Genomic DNA, 19,233 nt, shown 5'->3' on the forward strand with positions numbered 1-19,233 from the left:
TATGTTCATTAGTTTCTGGTCTAATCACATAAAGTAAATGATAATACAAATTGTTTAAACAAAAAGTTAATAATTGTGAGCATCAAAGCATACTGAACTTAGGTTTTCCATTAAAATTTTGTTTGAAAATGTTATCTTTTGTTGCTAACAGTCTGCAAGGGAAAATGATTGAGTAGACATAAGAGTTTGACTATTGTGTGCCCAGTTTGTGCCCACGTGTAGAAGTCAGAGTGCATGACTCCTTTTTCATCTTTTTAAGAGGAAATAGAAATAAGCACATGATGTCCTGAATTACATTCCTGGACAAGCAAAAGTTCAATCACATTTGCAGAAGTTATCAAAACTTTCAAAGAGCTCAGCTGGCGCCTTAGGCTACAGGAAATTCACCGGGCCATCTGGAGGGATGTGTGCAGATTATGTTCCATTTACTCTGTTCTAGACATCAGTAGGAAAAGGAGCGAGACAGCTAAACACACGCAAAGGAGTGGAAGATGCACACAAACACAAGAATGCTCGGATTTGGCGGAGGCTGCCGCGGGCGCGCACAACACACCTGCATTTAATCCCCCATGATGCCCTCTGGAGGTCTGCCCTGTCCGCTCCCTGTTCCTGTTTGAGCGCAGCCAATTGAAGGACGGGTCAGGTACAGTGGACTTATTCAGTATGTTATTAAGGTTAAAAAGTGTAATAAATGTATACTGATAACACACACTGCTTTTTTTTTTCATTTGTCACAGCAGCTCTCATGTTATTTCAGAAAGAAAACAGTTGAAATGGGAAAAAGAAATGTTTTTGATGTTTTAATCTTGTTCTTGGTGCATTTTTCTCATGATGGAGGACATATATGAAGAAATATAAGCTTTTTTGAGTATTTTAAAATTAAAATCATTGTGAATCAGGAGCAGATGAAAAAATCTAGTTTGAGAAAACTTGTAGGTGCAATGTACAGTCTACCACAGCAAGCCACGTGCTCCCTGCTCTGCTGTGCTCTGTTACGAGGCATCTGCTTGTAGACGACTAGATCCATGTACTTCTTTGTTTTCTACGTCCCAGCTGGTATCTGGCTGAAAACTGTACAGCTGGACATCTCCAATATTGCTCGCCATTTTGATACATTGGTCATTTATGCTGGCATGTAAACAGATAGATGTCGGGAACTGTGAGGGGCTGACCCCGCGGCAACAGTCCCGCCCAAAACTCAGGGGCGAATTTCTACATAAACTCCTGCTGCTCTGCAGAATTTATGTCCAAGAAAACGACGCTGATTTTTTAAAATTTGTATCTAAAAATAACACAATCGTAAATAAAACACGACTGCTAAGCCTTTTCCAACAGATCAAAAGATGATCGAAATGAGACTTAAAAAAAACAGTAAAATTTGCAGTTGACAGAAATGGTCAGTGATGTACAAGTGCCAGTTTATATATAAGCAACACTTTTTAAAAAGTTTTTTTTAATCAGCTGTAACCTATTTTGTTCTCTTAATAAGCAGAAGACAGATTTTTTTTTAGTTAGTTAGAGTTAAAGATTAGCACAACCTTTGTTGACTGGTCTTATAAGACACAACACCCTACATTTTAGTTTCATGGCCTTGTCTTTGTTCATCTAGGCTTCACATATTGGGGTGAACACACATGTAATATAAAAATAAATAAATAAAAAGAACTCAAATTATCTCCAGTCTTCTGAACACAAAAGGGAAAAGGTCAAACTGCAGGCAGTCCCAAAGCAGCACTGCTCCATCTTTGTGTGAAACGCAACCATACAAACCCTCAACACCATGATAAAAGCTCAGGAAATTACTTCCTTATTTTAGGTGTGATTGATTGTCCCCCTGACCTGTTAGAGTGAACCGGTGGTTAAAAAGAAGAGGCAGACTACGATAATTGGGCCCGGTGGTATCCAAAGCCCAGCAGGTGTTGAAAGGAGTCTCATAATACAGGTACCTGCAGCGGATGCAGCCCTGAACTCCAGCGCACCTTGGATTTCACTACCTTGGAGGAATTTTGGCACGTCTTTTACTGAACAGATGAAATATGAAATTCTTGGAACTCCCACTGATGCATCGGTGGTGCCGCAAAAAGACATATAGATGTCAAAAATCCTTAAAGGTGTCAACAAATAGATTTTTTGTTCAATTTTTTTGTCTTGCCATTAGAAAAATGTGATTCCCCCGATGTCAATTGTTGGAAGTATCCCTCCACTACAAGAGGAAAGTCATTCTCAGACCTGTTGAGAAGCAGATAAAAGCTCACACTGTTAACGGCAGGATCAGAAATGGAAATTTTGTTGAATAGACACAGATGTTTTTACTCTTTAATTTCATTAGTGAATCATGGGGCTCTCTGTGTCCTTCTAGCTATTTCAAATGAAGAGGTAAAAGCCAGGCATGAGCTTTAATGATTACATTCTTTCTTTGAGAAAAATATGCATGTACTATCCTTTTTATTATCTGCAAGCCAGGGGCTCTGTTCCAATTAAAGATTACCACAGATGGACCATTCAACAAGCACGCACACAAACGAACCTACAATAGGTACAGTAAAGTACCCCGTATTACAGGGCCAAGAGAAGAGCTTTTTACTTTAAAAACTATTTAATCATGAAAATCAACGCCTCACATCAAAGAAATGGAGATGAGGGACAGGCGGATAAAGAGGCTCATCAAAGAAGGAGATCTAGTTAGGATTCACCGCCCTAATTCCCTTTCTCTTAAAACCATCGTCAGAGGGGGCACAGGGCCAATTTGCTCCCTAAATGGCTGCGTGTGAATGTGCAGATTGCTTTGCATAGCCGTTGGGAATCTGTGCTTCTTCCTCTTTTTCTTCTCCACACGGAGCCCGTGAATTAGAAAAGATTCAAAGACAGATAGGCTTAACTGAGCCCCAGCTACCTTCCTTAAGTCCAGAGCTCCGCTCCAACTACCAACTAATTCAGTCCATGGCCTAACTCAATTAACAGACTTTAATGCAATGTTTCTTCTTTATCTCCCCTCTTTTCCTGGGATTGGGGGACTTCAATTAGAGTTCCAGAGTAATATCAGCAAAAAGGTTTGGATTCTCCATCTGTCTGAACGTTAAGACAATGACATGTCCCAGTGGCATTAAAGTTGATCATATATGCATCCCTAATCTCAAACATCTCCTTAATCTCGCTTTATGGGGCTTGCTTCACATTAACGTGTTGTACTGCATAAAATATTGACAACCAGGCCCTTCCCGTCTCTGGTTTTATATGCATTAGTGTTGGATTCATTAGTCAAAATGTCCTTGATGTGAGAGGGGACCTCCAAGGTTCACCCTGATGAGCACCATGTTTTCTTTTTTTTTTTCTTTAAATAATGTCAAACTAATCATTATCTAGGATAGACACACCCACTGCAAGGTGTATGTTTATATTTTAGTGCACTGAGGGCCTCCTTCAGTAATTCCATAGGCCCATTAAAGCATTCTAGTGATTAAGCTTGGCCTTGCATCGCCACAAAGGACATCTAAGGACATAAAAGACCTGCTGAATTTCTAGGACAAATAGCCAGTGAGATAAATAATTTAAGCCTCCATGGAGATCTGGCAGCGGTGATCAGGAGGACAAATATTTCACGCTTTATCCTTTCCACCCCACGAAAACATTACCCTCACCTAAGCGCAAATGCGCCAACAAATCTGCAACCAGCAATAGGCTCTCCATCAAGCCTGCGTTTCCGATTGATCATCTTGGCAATCAGCAATTAAATACAATGATGAGAGCTGGGAAGTGAGCAGGAAGGAGAGGTGGGAGCCCCCCCACATCCCTCCCACTCTTCTCTTGTCAGCCCGGGAAAAGCTTCACTCAGCTGGGGTGAGTTTGGCCCCGGGGCTGGGCTCACTCGTGGAGGTTAACTTCAGCATAAATAAGCATCTTTGGACTCATTACAGGGATTAGAAAGTAATTCGCCTGCAAGGAAGGAGACGATGCCAGGGTTTTGGTACAGTTTACTACAGTCTTATAGGGGCGAGGGCCCTTGAGATTACAGAAGGGGAGAGATGGAAAGGCAGCAAAAGAGAGAAAGGCCAAGGGAAACGAGAGGATGGCTGTCAAGTGTGTTGTGAGTCAATCCAAGCCCCCGGCTGCCCCCTTGATCTTTAGCATGTTGGGGTGCTGTGAAAACGGATAATAGGAGCCAGAACGAGCGGGCCTGTCTAGAGAAAAGTGTGCTGATTGTTATAACTTTCCCTCATCGCTCTCTCCTCCACTTAACTAAATAAAACACCCAAGAGGTAGCACTCTATCAATTTTAATGATGTTGAAATACAATTTAGGCACAAAATACACAACAAATGCTAATATGGCCATGATGAGAGGCATCAGAAATTCCTTTCCATTATTTATTCAGCTGACTTTCTGCATTTTTCATCAGAACAAATATTCCCAATTCAACAAACACACACAGACACACACACACATACATACATGAGCACCATCACAAAGCCAATTTGGGGCATAAATCAACACATTCACTCATCAAATATATGCTCTGTGAGGTTCTCTGCGGTCTGTCCGCTGCACCAAAGACAAATAGTTCCAGCCAAAGTCCAGCCAGAGAAACAGAGGGCACAGAAGACTGTCAATATACACACACATATATTAAACACAGCAGGGCGGTGTGTGCTCAGAACAGACAGAGTCAAGAAAGATCCCGTCATAAAGTCATATACGACTAAATCTTTTCAAGAAAAAGACAAACACCAGGATTGGTTTAAACCATCAAGATCAGATTCTTCTGATTTAGCTGACTCCGTTATTCATGATTTGATACAAAAATACATTTTCATGAATTATTGTGTTTCTTTATTTGTCTCTTGAGTAGTTCCTGTTTGCTAGGACGTGCTTAATCGATCTGACTGCACCTTCATGTTTAGCGGCTCAGGTTGCCTCGTCTCAGCACCACATTTCGGACAAGTGAGGCGAGCGTCAGCGATCCTGTGGCTCTTTATGCAGTAGTAGCAGAAAACGTGTTGGCAGCCCACTGTGTGAGGCATGGTGGGCCACTCTCCGCACAGCCCGCACTCCTTCCACAACTCTCGTCTTTCTCCGCTTTCTTTCCTGTCAGAACTTTCTTCCCCGAACACAAAAGAAGACACGGCTGCTTTCAGCTTCCTTGTGTCCATGAGTGGTAACAGAAATATGAGGAAATCTGCAAAGCCGTGCCACAGCAGTTCTCGGTTCATGTACTGGTAAGTTACATCCCTAGTCACGTTGGGCTTGCTTAAGACAGCCTGAGCTCCGGCGATTCTTTCCGATAGGATGGGGTGGCGGCCATTTCTTAGGAAAATAAAGAAGTTGATGAGACTTGCAAACTTTGCAACACCGGAGACGAGCGTCAGAGCTTTACGAAGACCTTGCTGGAATAAACCATCATCTCTTTCAAACACAGATCCCCTGGAACCCAAACCGACGAGCGGTAGCAGGGAATGGGAACGATCCTGGAGCCAACGGGGACCTGCAGCGAGCACGGCCAGAACTAACTTCTGCCTGGGCGACAGCGGCCTGTAGCGCCGAGCCAAGGACCCTGCTCTGTGATAGCGAAGGCTTAGTAAAGACTGGCCCACAGTGGCGCTGTTGGAGTACAGTGTGAACCGCCAAAGCAGCAGATAAAGAAGGGCTCTTAATTCTGGCTCCACGGGGGTCAGTAGACCGGGCCGGCAGTTCTGGAAGCAATGAGAGAAGCGGGTCCACAGCAGCTGCTCGAGGGCCGCGTCTAGCTCCAGGGCATCCAGTTGACTGATGCGCAGCACGGGAATGTGAGGATCAGGACTGGCGGCTGCTTCCTCCAAACCTGCAGCAGAATATCAATGAAGAAAGGCGCGTTACAAACACTTTTAAACTGTTTCACAACAGTTGCAAACTGAATCCACTAAATGTAGTGCTGACAAAACTGGATTTAAACCCCTGCAGCTGATAAGACAAAAGTGGCACACATGATGACTCAACAGCCCCAGCAAACTGATGACCTGCCACTGCTATCAACAGGCAAGATAGTATTTGATCTATTTAAGTTACCAACAACGTGCACACAGTCCTACTATTACAGGACAGCTCTGTCTTTGGGAGGAATGGGGCCCTGGAGGTGAAGCACATCTTGTTAGGAGGGTTATTTTTCTTTATACATGGGAAAGGAAATCACTTTTCACATGAAAAATCCATCCTAAATTCAAGCTTTGAGCTGCGCCATGCAGAGGAGCAGGGGGTCTTAGACTTCTTTCTGCAATGTGCAAAAAAAACACACACACAGGCATACACACATACCCTGGAACAGGAGACGAAGCCCAGGGGCTCTCTGTGCCTGCTCCCTCTGGAGATAGGGGGTGTGTGTACAAATCACATCACCAGGGATTAGGCTAAAGGCACAGTCTCTAGTACACCATAAACATTTGCAAGATGTGGAACAATTTTCTTCTCCCTCAAATTCAACTCCATATGGGATTGCGCCATTGTCATGTCTGGGCTATTTTGCGCCGCAGACGTTCCCAAACTGCTCACAGTTCTCCAGTTTTATCTACTCTTTCCTCAACTGAACTGCTTAAGAAGAGGAAGACCAAGGAGGCCTCAGATAGAGCGGGAAAGAGAGACGGAGAGGCCTCTTTTGACAGTGGCTTTTGTGTCTCACCGAACAGGATTTGTCACAAGCCTTTAAAAAAGATTTCAGACGGGTAAATATGGCAGTTTTGACAGAAAGGGTGAGAGAAGACAGTCACTTAAGACGTTTCTCAAGGAGGCGAAGGTAAAAACACACACACACACACACACACACACACACACACACACACACACACCCACACACACACACACACACACACACACACACACACACACACACACACACACACACATCCCACATCTGGCGGCAAAGCTTGGGTTGTATTGTAAACAGGACCATCCGTGCATTCAAAATGTTTGAAAGGAGCAGGGATACACCATCCAACTAAGTTAATATGAGCAAACGAATGAAAAGGAGTGAATTCAGGCTGAAGTAAGCAGGTATGACAAATTCATTGAGCTGCATTCCAAATCCTGCCATGTTTAGTGTTTAGAACTTCAGCAGTGACAGGAAAGGGAGTTTGGATTAACAAAAAAATAAAAAATAAAAAACATAACGAATGTATCTGCTAACCAGTAAACAGGCTCTGTTTGTTTAGCCTAATCTAAAAGTTTCTTCCTTGATGGGAGAAAATATGGAGATTATGTGCCTTGTGTGTGTGTGACTATACATGCACGTGAAGGAGGGTTTTGATCTATGCAGAGCTTTAATGCAGTGCCAAAATAATCTATGACAAGCGTGCACGCACACACGCACAAACAAAGAGGCACACACTGCCAGGTGGAGGAAATCCCCGTCACAGCAGCAGCAGCAGCGGCGGCGGCGGCGGCGGTCCTCTTGGGAGAGTAAACCCGTCCGGGTCCAATAGTCTTTTCAAAGCCTTTTATCGAGCAGTTTACAAGTTATGAATGAATATGTTTTATTTGGGGAAACATGGTATTGACAACCACCTATCAATAGTAATGTGACTATTGTCAAGGGTCTGTCAATATTAATGTAATTATGATGTAGAAGGATCAGAGGGATGCTGGAGTCGAGGGCCAAGTAACATCTCCAACCCACTGCCATATCAATAGCTGGGATTGCTATTGACAGCTTCCCTTCAGACTTGCAGCACTTGCCAAATATATTACAAGCAGACACATGAGTCAATGCAGAGCTGCCTATAAAAATTAAGCATTTGAATTTACACAGCTTTTAGCGCGGACAGCTGGAAATCCATGTTCCTTATGTAATAGTTAAAAGTCAAGACCAGGATGTATGAAGTGGTAGCAGTGAGTGGGCTGCAGGCCAGACATGGAAACAGGAGGGTTTAACACCAGAAAAGAAGCAGAACTTTTTCAAAGTGTTTTTAGAGTCCCACTCTGATCATCTTTTAGTCGATTTTCAAAGCGTCCCTAGTGGTCTTTTCATTCATCTTCTACCGTTTATTCCCTTTTGGGGTCACGGGGCTGCCGGAGCCTATCCCGGCTTGTGGGCGAAAGGCAGGGGACACCCTGGACAGGTCACCAGTCTGTCGCAGGGTAGAGTGTCTGCAATCACACACCCACGCACTCTCACATTAACACCTAGGGACAATTAAGGTTGACCAATTAACCTATGAATCATGTTTTTGGACGGTGGGAGGAAGCCGGAGTCCACGGAGAAAACCCACGAACCGGGGCCTTCTTGCTGTGAGGCAAGAGCGCTAACCACTACGCCACCATGCAGCCTAGTGGTCTTTTATTAATGTATATAACATATTTAGGCATTTAAAAAAAAACTGTTGTCACATAGTTTATGCAGGACAGCAGTAGTTCATTAGAAATTCCTCTCTGAGCTGTGGGCAGGACTGCTGGTGCAGAGTAAGCCCACACCGCCCCTCCTCGCCCCCCCATCTGGTGACATGCATTTTCCGCTAGCTTACAGCCCCTGACAATCCAAAACTGGTGCAACAAAAATGGCGAACAATGTTGGAGCTATTTGAAAACAAAGACGTACATGGATCTATTAGTCTGCCAGTGGATGCATCAACATGTAATGCCTGCGCATTGTAGCTTCTACGTCACAACTACAAGCTTTTTCCAACGGCATTTTTTTAGTCAGCTCCTGATTCACAATGATCTGAATGAAGAAATATTTTGAAATGCAATGCTAGCTTATTTTTTTTTTAAATGTCCTCCATCATCAGAAAAAAATGCTACAAGGAACATGTTAAAAACATCAAAAATGGGATTTTCATCAGAGTGTATCATTAAGTAGATCACAAACTTTAAATAAGGGTTTAAAAACAGATTAATTAAGTATTTATTCATTTTAGCTTTTGTAATACCCAGAGAACCCGTCTAGGTGGAATAATAAATTAACGTTAGATCTTTTTGTGTTGTTTCTTCTTCGTGGTTAGGCATCCTGTTCAGACAATTATGCAGACACAAAGACGGCTACAAACAACTGCAATTTCTAAGCTGACAAGAACCCCACTGCAACGCTCCTTGAAGACACGAGGGTCCATGAATAGGACTGCGGCAAGAAAAACACGCGGAGCACCAGCATGGAGCCCCACAGGTGCGGTAGGTCCTCTGAAAGCTACACAACGGGGTGCAGCGACAACAACTCCACAAAAAGATGGTTAGACAAAGAAGCAGACAGTCTGCTGCCTGCTGGGAGTTGCCGTCTACCGACACAGTGAAGCAGGAAAACGGGAAAATGGGAGAAAGGAAAAAACAGATAAGGTCAGTGGGAGCTGACCTTGAGACTGACTGTCGCAAAAAAAAGGTGGGGGGCCACTGGTGCTGCATGTTTGGCTTGGCTGTGCTGAGGTAAAGGCATCCAGGGAATAGCCTTATACACAGAGGAAGATCACTCTTTCTTCTTGACCTTGGCTTTGGTGTCTGGGGGAGGATCAGGGTGTTTAGGGCAAGGGAGGGGGGGGGGTGAAACCTGGGGGATGCAGGGAAGATGAAGAGTCTCTGGGGAAATGCACTTTTTCTGCAGCAGAGAAACTGTGTCGCTGCTTGCAGGGCAATCATTGCTCGTAAGGTGAAGACGGTGGCCAAAAGCCCAGCTTTGGTGCTCGAATTCCTAAGCACTTAGAAATAGTTGTTAGCATAATGCAAGTGCTGAAATAATTCATAAACGCTCACTTGGCTTTGTGTGATTCCTGGAGAAAGATATGGGCTTGCATTGGCAAAGCCTGCTGGATTACAACTTTACATCTCTCCTCTTTTTCATGTAAATTAATTTGTATAAAAGCAAGAGTGGATAAAAATTGAGCACTTCCAGTCTTGTAATTTTTTTCTCCCCCCGGTCCCTCCATTTATTGCCCGTCTTTTGCCAGGAACGAGTGCAGGCCTATTAGCCGAGGCTTGCTAATGTCCTCACTCCGAAAACAGATGAGATTGTCAGATTTGGAACTTTTAAGAGAGTGATGTCATACAGCAGACCACAGGCATTACAGGGACACAAGGATTACCCAGGCGGTAACAGACTAATTGTTATGAGTGTGTTTTTATGAAAAATGAATGGCTGCAGATGCATGGCGGGGTCTTCCGGCTGTCTTTGCATCACACACTAATGCTTTATCAAGGCTCCCCTCTTTTCTCTAATCACCCAAGACTCCTCCAAGCAACAAAGAGCGCGGAGCAATTTATTGCCCAAGCAGAAAAGAGGAAAAAAGAAACTTACACATCAGCGTAGGGCAGCACGTCTGACAACACAAAAAATGTGCTCTGTTTAATCTGGTTTGCTCAGAAGGTGAATTATTTAAAAGAATTAATTGATTTCATGAGTACAAAGGTTGAGTATGCTAAGACTGTATGAGTAATAAGTACATGGGTTTGCGGACAACAACTTAAAAAGTCATAAATCATTTAGAGGGCAGAGCTGCACAATGTATGTGGAGGGAAAAAGCAGAGCAGCAGAACAGCTAATAAATGGAGAAAAAAAGCTAAATTTTTGTCTTTAATAGGTCAAAGAGAGCAGTTTGTGCTGATAAAATATGCCATTTCTTTCCTTTTTTACCTTTTTTTTTTTGCAATAAAAGAATAGGAAAATTGGAAATGGAAACAATTAGGTTTTCATACAGTTCCAGGAATGTATGCGCAGCCAGAATACCCAAACTAAGTAAGGGACATTCTTCGTCTTCTATGAAACCTATAAAAAAATGTCAAGGTTGAAGTTTATTGTAACATTGAATAATTGCTATTTATACTTTTTACGATAAGTAAGTGCTTTTAGAAATATTCTATGAACTCAGTTTTTTTTTGTCTCGTTTGAGAAAACGTCAATTTCTACAGCAATTTACCCATTACACCTATTTATAAGATATACAATAATCAGATTTTTCACTTAATAAAATAATCTAACAAACTATGTGAGACTATGACCTTTTTGAAGTGGATACTGTGTTAACCAATAAGAAATTTATCTAGAAAAAGTTGCACAAACAAAAAACAAATTAGTAAAAATGCAATAATATTGGATTAGAAGTGAATAAGCCAGTAAAAATTATACTATGTTTGAAAAATACAAGTAAATTCATTAAAAAGCAAGTTAGACAGTTTTACTTTTTTTAATATGTGTACATTTTTAAATAAATAAACCCGACAACTGGTTAAAAAAATGCCTTAAAAGGGGAGAAAATGCATTTGAGAATGATAAAAAACTACAAAAACATTCCTCACATAATATATTTGTAAGCAAAAACCAATCAATCTTTAATAACAATAACCCCAAATGTGTTTCATATAGATAATAAAGCTTGTGAATTATGTGATAATCACATAAGGGATTTAGTTTTGGCAGTGTGTCAGATAGTACAGTCAGAAAGGCGAGATATAACCAAGAGAAAGATAAGAGCAGAGGAGAGGAGGGATGATTGGGATGAGAGAAGTGCTAAAAATCAATAAGATCAACTTTACCTGAATCTTAATGCTGAAGGTTTTGATCTGTGTGGTTGATTATTTTGGGAAATAATGGAGTTATGAGCTTTACATACAAACACGCACTACACACGTCAATCATAGTTATATAATAATAATAATAATAATGAATACACAGTCTCGGTATCCTTCGATGGAACAGTCTGCACCTCAGTTGCATCATTGAATTCACTTTTCGTGACAGATAATTGAAAAACACAGCTAAACACAACGGTGAGACAGCAACAAAACTAGACGGCAAGCAAGCCTTGCGAGTTTTTTGCCGTTTGATAAACAGACGATCCTGTTTCGAATACCTTGCTTTTTATGCCGCAATATTTTTTTAAAATAACACATTTCAGAATTAGAATTTCTAAAAACCGTAAAGGAATGATCAATTACCCATTTCAAACTGATGGAATGGAGAATGCAGAGCCACTGTACCCTCTCACGACTCCACACACTGTTTTTCCGGGTTGCACGCCTACACCCCGCCCTTTCGGGAATCCAACCAATAGCGCATGAGAAAATTGAGATTGATAAACCTGTGTTGAAAATTGGCCAATCACATCACGCAGCGCCAACTCAAAAGCAAACGACTAGCGGATGTGCGTCATTTTAAAAATCTTTATTTGTAAAAGGATGTCGACAAAAGTTTGAGAGAAAACGATGGTAAACAACTTATAGACACACAGTTTAAGTTTTAAAAAAACGGCAAATGAACGGCGTTTAAAGTTATTTCGGGAATATAAAAACAACTTAATTAAAGAATAGAACTAATAGTCAGGAATAAGAATAGCTTGCTAGCCAAAACATACTTGCAGGTGAGTAATCTTGTTTAATGATGCACTTCAGTCGGACATGACATGGATTTCAAATCATGTTTAATGATATTCTGCTATAATATTCACATTGAAATATTTTGTCCTGCTGGCATGTTTGTTTATATACTTCAAAAACAAGAATTTTTGGTCTAACATTAATACCAAACCCCATATTTTCATCATGCTGAAAAATATTTGTTGCACTATTTGTAATGGCAGAGTTGTGGTTAAAATATCATACAGATGGGAATTTTCTGTCTGTTCAATTCATAAGAAGATTAAGTCATGTTGATAAAAACGACAATTCTTGCAGCACTTCAAATTGTATTACAACAACACTCATTTTAAAAGTAAACAAACTGTTTTTTTTAGGTTTTGTTCATTCAATGCTACCCTTACTGGAAAAAAGAAAAAAAAAAAAACAACAAAAAAACAATTATTTTTTTCTTTTCTTAAATGACACAGGTTTGCTTAAGTCAGTCCCAGGAGATCGACAGTGTGTCTACGTTTCGCCTGATTTCCTTAATGCTATCACCCATCCACTTTTAAACTGAAGCACATCCTGTCCAGCATGAGTCAAATGTTATAACATGACCTCTGTCCTGTCAAAGAAATGACAGGAGGAAGCAGTGTAGCAGACGAAGCGGTGCTTTCATAAAGCCGCAGCACTTGTAACAGGTGGCAAATTGCATTATGTTTCCATCTGAGCGGCAGAGATCAGGAACACAGATCCACACTCATATTTAAAAAAAGAACGGTTTCTAATCATCGGGATTGTCATGTGACATCATTTAGCTGAAGAATGTAGCCTGTGTGAGCTGGACTGTGCATCAAAGGGGAAATAACAAGGTTTTAGAGATGGCTTTCGGTCAGCCAGCCCCAGCCGAGGGCCTGCTTAACAAAGTTATGTATTTAGAACCCAGGAGCGCCCAAGTCCTAAAGGTTTATGTTGACAGTTAATCTTAAAGCTCGTCCACTGGAAATACAACACTTGTCTTTCTATGAAGAAGATGCAGAACAGAGATGTTTCTAGAAATTAAAAAAAAAAAAAAAAACATCTGTGTCACTTAAATTTTTTGCAAATGCATTTTAAAGCAATTTCATTAAAAAACATTGCAGAATTCTTTTTGTTAAGTTACTATGTAAGGAAATATTTCCATCAACAAACAAAGAAATGAGAAAAAAAAATCAAACCACATATTTGATGCCTCAGGAACAGCTGTACATCAATATGGAGGTCAGTAAACCCTTTTCTCACCAAAATTGAGGTGATTTAATTTTTCAGGACTAACCTTAAAGTCACACGACTTACTTTTGGTAAGTAGTTAAATCAAACCACTGAAATGCATTTTGTAGACAAATAACTGAAAAAAGGATGAATTTACTGCATGGGCAAACTTTCCACAGTTAGAGGCAACAAATGTTTGGGTAGACACTCTGCAAGTTTTACCTAAACTTTTGAAAAGCGTAGTTTAGTTCCTAAAAAAATCTTTAACCTTTTACATGAAAGTTTAAAAAGTTTTTGCTGACTTGATTTGTTACTTAAACAGAGAAACAGCTACACACAAAAAAGATTTGCTATATTTCATTTTATTTTTATTTATTGACCCTGTTTAATATTCTAAATTTCTTTTTTTTTGGTTTTGCAGTTTTCCCAGAAGAGTCTTTGTCCATGTCTGTTAGAACTCAAGTGAAGACGATTGAGGATCTTGACAGTAGGACCAGGTGTTGACACTGTGTGGTTTAAAATCACACGTCTTTAAAGCACACACTGACTTATGGATTACTGATTTTTCCTTCATTATTCATTAGCTGGTTTACTCCTGCTCTATCATTGTTTCTGGTTTAAAATGATTTGCGTTTTGATCGTCTGTGGCTGTTTGTCCTGTTCACCTTTATTGTTTGTTTTGTCAGCTTCCTTCTTCACGTTTTAGTTTAGTCAGGCTTTTTTCAGATTTAGTTTCCTTTGTCTTGGTTAGTTAATTTTGGCTGTTAATAGGTCAAATATGTTTCTATTAATATTTCTCTTTTCCTCTTTTTTTGTAGACAAAAGTGTGGGAAATCCTCTTCAAATTCAGCATGTAAAGGCCAATAGCATTCTGATGTTAAAGCCTTCGGATTCTTTTTTTTGCAGTGGAACAGTTAGTTTAATGTTGTGTGATGAGGTTCCACATTTTTATTCTTTAATTTTAGCTTTTACCTTTTAGACATTTTTTTAAGACCCACTCAACTGAAAATTGTGGTTTTTTTCTGTTTTTAACATGTTCCTGTAGCATTTATCTGGTGTCATCTAAGATAGCACAAGTGTTAAAGAAAGAAAGTCCACAATGCCAACTGAAATGACTTGAAACATTCAAAAGAAACAATAAATTAAAATTTATTGAAAATTAAATAATCCAAAGCAGCCATTACTTTTGAGTTGTTGATTAACAGAATTATTTTAAAAAACAAACTAATGAAATAGGGCTGGACAAAAATGATGGTACCTATAACTTCATGTTTTGTTGCACAACCTTTTGAGGCAATCACTGCAATGAAACGGTTTTTGTATTTGTCAATGAGCCTTCTGCACCTGTCCACAGGTATTTTTGCCCACTCCTCATCAGCAAACTGCTCCAGTTATCTCAGGTTTGAAGGATGTCTTCTCCAAAGGGCATGTTTCAGCTCCTTCCACAGATGTTCAATGGGATTCAGATCTGGGCTCATTCAGAATAGTCCAACGCTTTTCTCTTAGCCATTCTTGGGGTTTTTTGCCTGTGTGTTTTGGATCGTTGTCCTGTTGGAAGACCCATGACCTGCGACTGAGACCAAGCTCTCTGACACTAGGCAGCAAATTTCTATCCAGAATGCCTTGATAATCTTAAGATTTCATTTTACCTTGCACCACTTCAAGACACCCTGTGACAGATGCAGCAAAGCAGCTCCAAAACAGAACTGAGCCTCCTCCATGTTTCACAGTAGAGACAGTGTTCTTTTCCTTGTATGCTTCATTTTTGAGTCTACCAACATAGAGCTGATGTGCCTTACCAAAAAGCTCCAGTTTTGTCTCATCTGGCCAAAGGACATTTTTCCAGAATCTTTGTTGCTTGTCAACATGCATTTTTGCAAATTCCAGTCTGGCTTTTTTATGATTTCCTTTCAACAGTGGTGTCCTCCTTGGTCGTCTCCCATGAAGTCCACTCTGGCTCAAACAACGACGATTGTTGTGATCTGACACTGATGTACCTTGATCTAGGAGTTCACCTTTAATGTCTTTCGAGGTTGTTCTGGGCTCTTTGGATACAGTTCCAACTATCCGTCTCATCAATTTGTTATTAATTTTCCTCTTCCGGCCACGTCCAGGGAGGTTAGCTACTGTCCCGTGGGTCTTAAACTTCTAAATAATGTGTGCCACTGTCGTCACAGGAACGTCAAGCAGCTTAGAGATGGTTTTATAACCTTTACCTTTACGATGTTTGTCTATAATTGTGTTTCTGTCCTGGGACAATTCCCTCCTTGGCTTTCTGTTGTCCGTGTTCAGTGTGGTACACACCTTTTCACCAAACAGCAACATGACTATTTGTCTCTCTTTAAATAGGCAGACTGACTGATTATGGGGCTTAAAAACAGCTGTGATGTCAATTAAAGGACATTACAGCTGTTTTTAAGCATCATGACCCCCTGGGCAATTAGTTCTGAGTCTTTTATGGAGGTACCATCATTTTTGTCCAGCCCTATTTCATGAGTTTGTTTTTTTAAATACATCTGTTAATTAACAATTCAAAAGTAATGGCTGATTTTGATTATTTAATTTTCAATAAATTTTAATTTATTGTTACTTTTGAACGTTTCAAGTCATTTCAGTGAGCATTGTGGACTTTCTTTCTTTAATTGAGGGGTACCAACAATTTTGTCCACCTCTGTATATTTTATAGTTTTCTTGTGGTAGAAATTTAAAAGAGACTTTAGAGAAATGAATTAAAATATCCTTACTCTACATCAATCATCATCCTGTGTGACCGAAAACATTTATTAAGGACCCAGTTAAATCATCTTTCAAGCTATTTAAAAGCATTCTCATTGGTATTTAAATTATGATGCCAAAACAAGAAAAACTTTGTTGTTTTAGAGGACATAGTTTCTGCAGAGCGGCAGTGATTCTTTACAAAATCTGCCTCTTGAATTGTAGGTGTGACTGTTGGCCTAACATTACCAGTGCAACAAAAATGGTGAACAATATTGCTCCTGATTAACAGTTTGAATAAAAACAAATTCAAATAAATTCCATTTTAAGCTTAACTTTCTATATAAATGTCCTCCATCATCAGTAAAATGCCACCACAACATGTTAAGAATATAGAATGCTTTAAGATTTTATATGAAGCATAAAGAACATCTATAGAACAAAATAACTTGTATACAATTTCAACCATGAACGAGGACAGTAAACATATTTAATTTAGAAGCAGAAAATGAGAAATGAATACAGTCCAGAGTACACTCTATAAAGTCCTTCATTGTTTGGGCAGAATTTTGTCACCATGTAGAGTAATGGCAATAGAGAAAAGCAATTAGAACAGCATTGAGCTATGCAACCATTTCCTGTTGTTATGCATAAAAAGAACGCATTCTTTGTTACAAAATTCCATTCTTGAATATAAATTAAGGAGTAAGTCAAGAGGAGAAGGTCCACTATAATTATCTTTAAAGGCTGGGACCTCAACCATTGTCCTCTGAAAATTGTAAATTAGTATTCTTTCTTTATGGAGCTGTGTGGAAAAAAAGATCTCTCTACCTTTAACACTTTTCAGGAATGCATCAACACACCGTAGGACTAAATGCTTTATCAGCACTTAATGTAGTGACCTGACGTTATTGTTCCATTTCACTTATGGCCAAGCTTCTATCCATATTCACTTTTCTGAGTGGATTTTGCACACAGAAAAGTGATTCTGGCCTATTATAAATTGAAGTACTTATCTAGTATTATGAAGAAGGTCTCAAGGCAAGCTTTGTGTGCTGTCTACACTACACATGTTAAAGGTACAGTAACACGGTGATGCGTATGTTCTATTATTTAGAGCAGTTCATTTTCTAATGGAACTGTATACATTTTTTTCTGAAATTGATTTTAACATAAAAAAACACAAAATAAGCGTAAAGGGTAAAAAAGTTTAAAAAATTGATATCATGCACATTGTCCTGCAGTTTGTCCAAGCCAAAATGTAAAAATTAATAACCAAAGTCAGATGGACTTTGTTTTTGTGCTTCTTCTGCAAATGTCATTTCTCCAACAAACTACCGGTAGTTGTTTAGTTGAATGAGTTTTAACGTTTTTACTTGGACACACAATTTTAAGGCACAAAACCATTTGTTATTCCAAGTGAGCCCACTTTTTAGCTAGCGAATATCCATTTTCACTCATCTTAAATTAAGGTCCTGCTAAATGTGTACAGTTACTGTTTATTCTTTTTTTTCTGGGTCTAGATTGGTAAACAAATGCAAACAAATGGACTGCCTCTCTCAACAGTCTATTAAGATAGTCAAGGGACAATTGTGTGTTTCTACTCTGATACCCGTAATGTGAAATCCGATCAAATGAGGAGCATTTAGAGCTACTTATGGACTGTTCCACCATGTAAACGATGCAATGAGCTCTGTAATAAGAGCTCGGCTAACGTCTGATTGAATCGTAGTGTATGGTCTTGTTGATCCACTATATGGCTAAACTCTAATGGACACTGAACCAAGTTCATTTTGCGGTCATAATATTATGAAATTCAAGGCTTGTATTCTCTTTTCTATTGCAGCAATTAGTCTATGGTCACTTTTTCCTCTAGAGGCAGACCAATTTAGCAACAATGTCGTTTGAATGACAGATAAAGTTGAATTGAAAGAGTGAGCATGATCCCTGATCATCATGCTTTTTTATTACCGGTATATAAAATATTTCTCACCCTATATGTCACTTACAACATTATGAATTCAAAACAGTTTGCTCTTTTTTTTCTGGTTGGTTTTACTTTGTCTTGCAGACAAGAAGGAAAACATCTCAATAGCAAAATTAAGTTTTGTTAAATCTATGTATTTTTCTGTCACTGCATTTCTTCCCCAAGTTGTTCATGTATATTTGTTTCTGAAGTGTTATGGAAGTCCCAGCCATAATGAAGGTCTTTGCTGTCTTTAGTTTCCTTTCTAACCCACAAAAACAAACAAAAAAACAAGATGTTCTGACTTTATATAGTGGTGGTCAACTAATGGCGAATGGCGTATACTTATATATAGCACTTATATAGCCTAAAGGGCTTTACAGTCACAGTCCTATTCACACACTTATGGCGGCTTCACTACTGAACACTGGTGCCAACCTATAACAACTAGGAGCAATTGGGGGGAGGGGGTTTCAGTCTCTTGCCCAAGGACACTTCGACACATTAGCGGGCAAGGCAGAAACTGAACCTGCAACCTTCCGATCAGAGGTTGACCCCTCTACTTCTGCACCATGGCCGCCCCAAACAAATACTCAGAGTTGATAAATAATGAGTTAAAAAATTATGACAAATGCATAATAATGGTATGATTTATAAGTCAGAAAACTCATTATTAAATCCCATTTTCAGTCAACAAAAGGTTTTAATTTATATTTTCTAGTTACTTTAAAGCGCAGTATACAGCCATAGACAGCATATGAATTGGCTAGTATAATAAATACAATATAAGCTGTTAAATATACTGTATAAGTAGAAAACTACATTCAAAGAAGCACTATGTAATAGGATACACTTTTTAAAAATTAATAAAAAATCCATTTATTTAGAATTTCGATGTTTTTAGCTTCACAGTCACTCACGCAATAAAAATCACCTTTAATCTAGTTCTGTGACAGCAGCGAAAAAAATAAATGTGTACTAATTTCCTTAGCACTTTAGTTAAATTAATTCCAGTGGCATTATTC

At 39.5% G+C, this 19,233-nt stretch overlaps 1 protein-coding gene across 2 annotated transcripts in view; it reads right to left on the reverse strand.

Annotated features, from left to right (window-relative positions):
- Window positions 1-4,257: 4,257 nt before the first annotated feature.
- Window positions 4,258-19,233, reverse strand: part of pex2 (peroxisomal biogenesis factor 2) — a 38,390-nt gene continuing 23,414 nt past the window's right edge. Inside the window, exons 1-2 of one of the 2 annotated variants that reach the window (XM_004081224.4) lie at window positions 11,878-12,026; window positions 4,258-5,815 (exon numbers count right to left, since the gene is read on the reverse strand). In XM_004081224.4, the coding sequence (XP_004081272.1) occupies window positions 4,857-5,815; window positions 11,878-11,881 (963 nt within the window). In that variant the 5' untranslated portion in view covers window positions 11,882-12,026 and the 3' untranslated portion in view covers window positions 4,258-4,856. Of the gene's footprint in view, window positions 5,816-11,877; window positions 12,027-19,233 lie in introns of those variants that run through there. The other variant, XM_078938965.1, reaches the window with a different exon arrangement.

The sequence above is a fragment of the Oryzias latipes genome, chromosome 20, assembly GCF_053564925.1.
Source record: "Oryzias latipes strain Hd-rR chromosome 20, Olatipes_Hd-rR_3.1".
Classification (NCBI taxonomy): Eukaryota; Metazoa; Chordata; class Actinopteri; order Beloniformes; family Adrianichthyidae; genus Oryzias; species Oryzias latipes.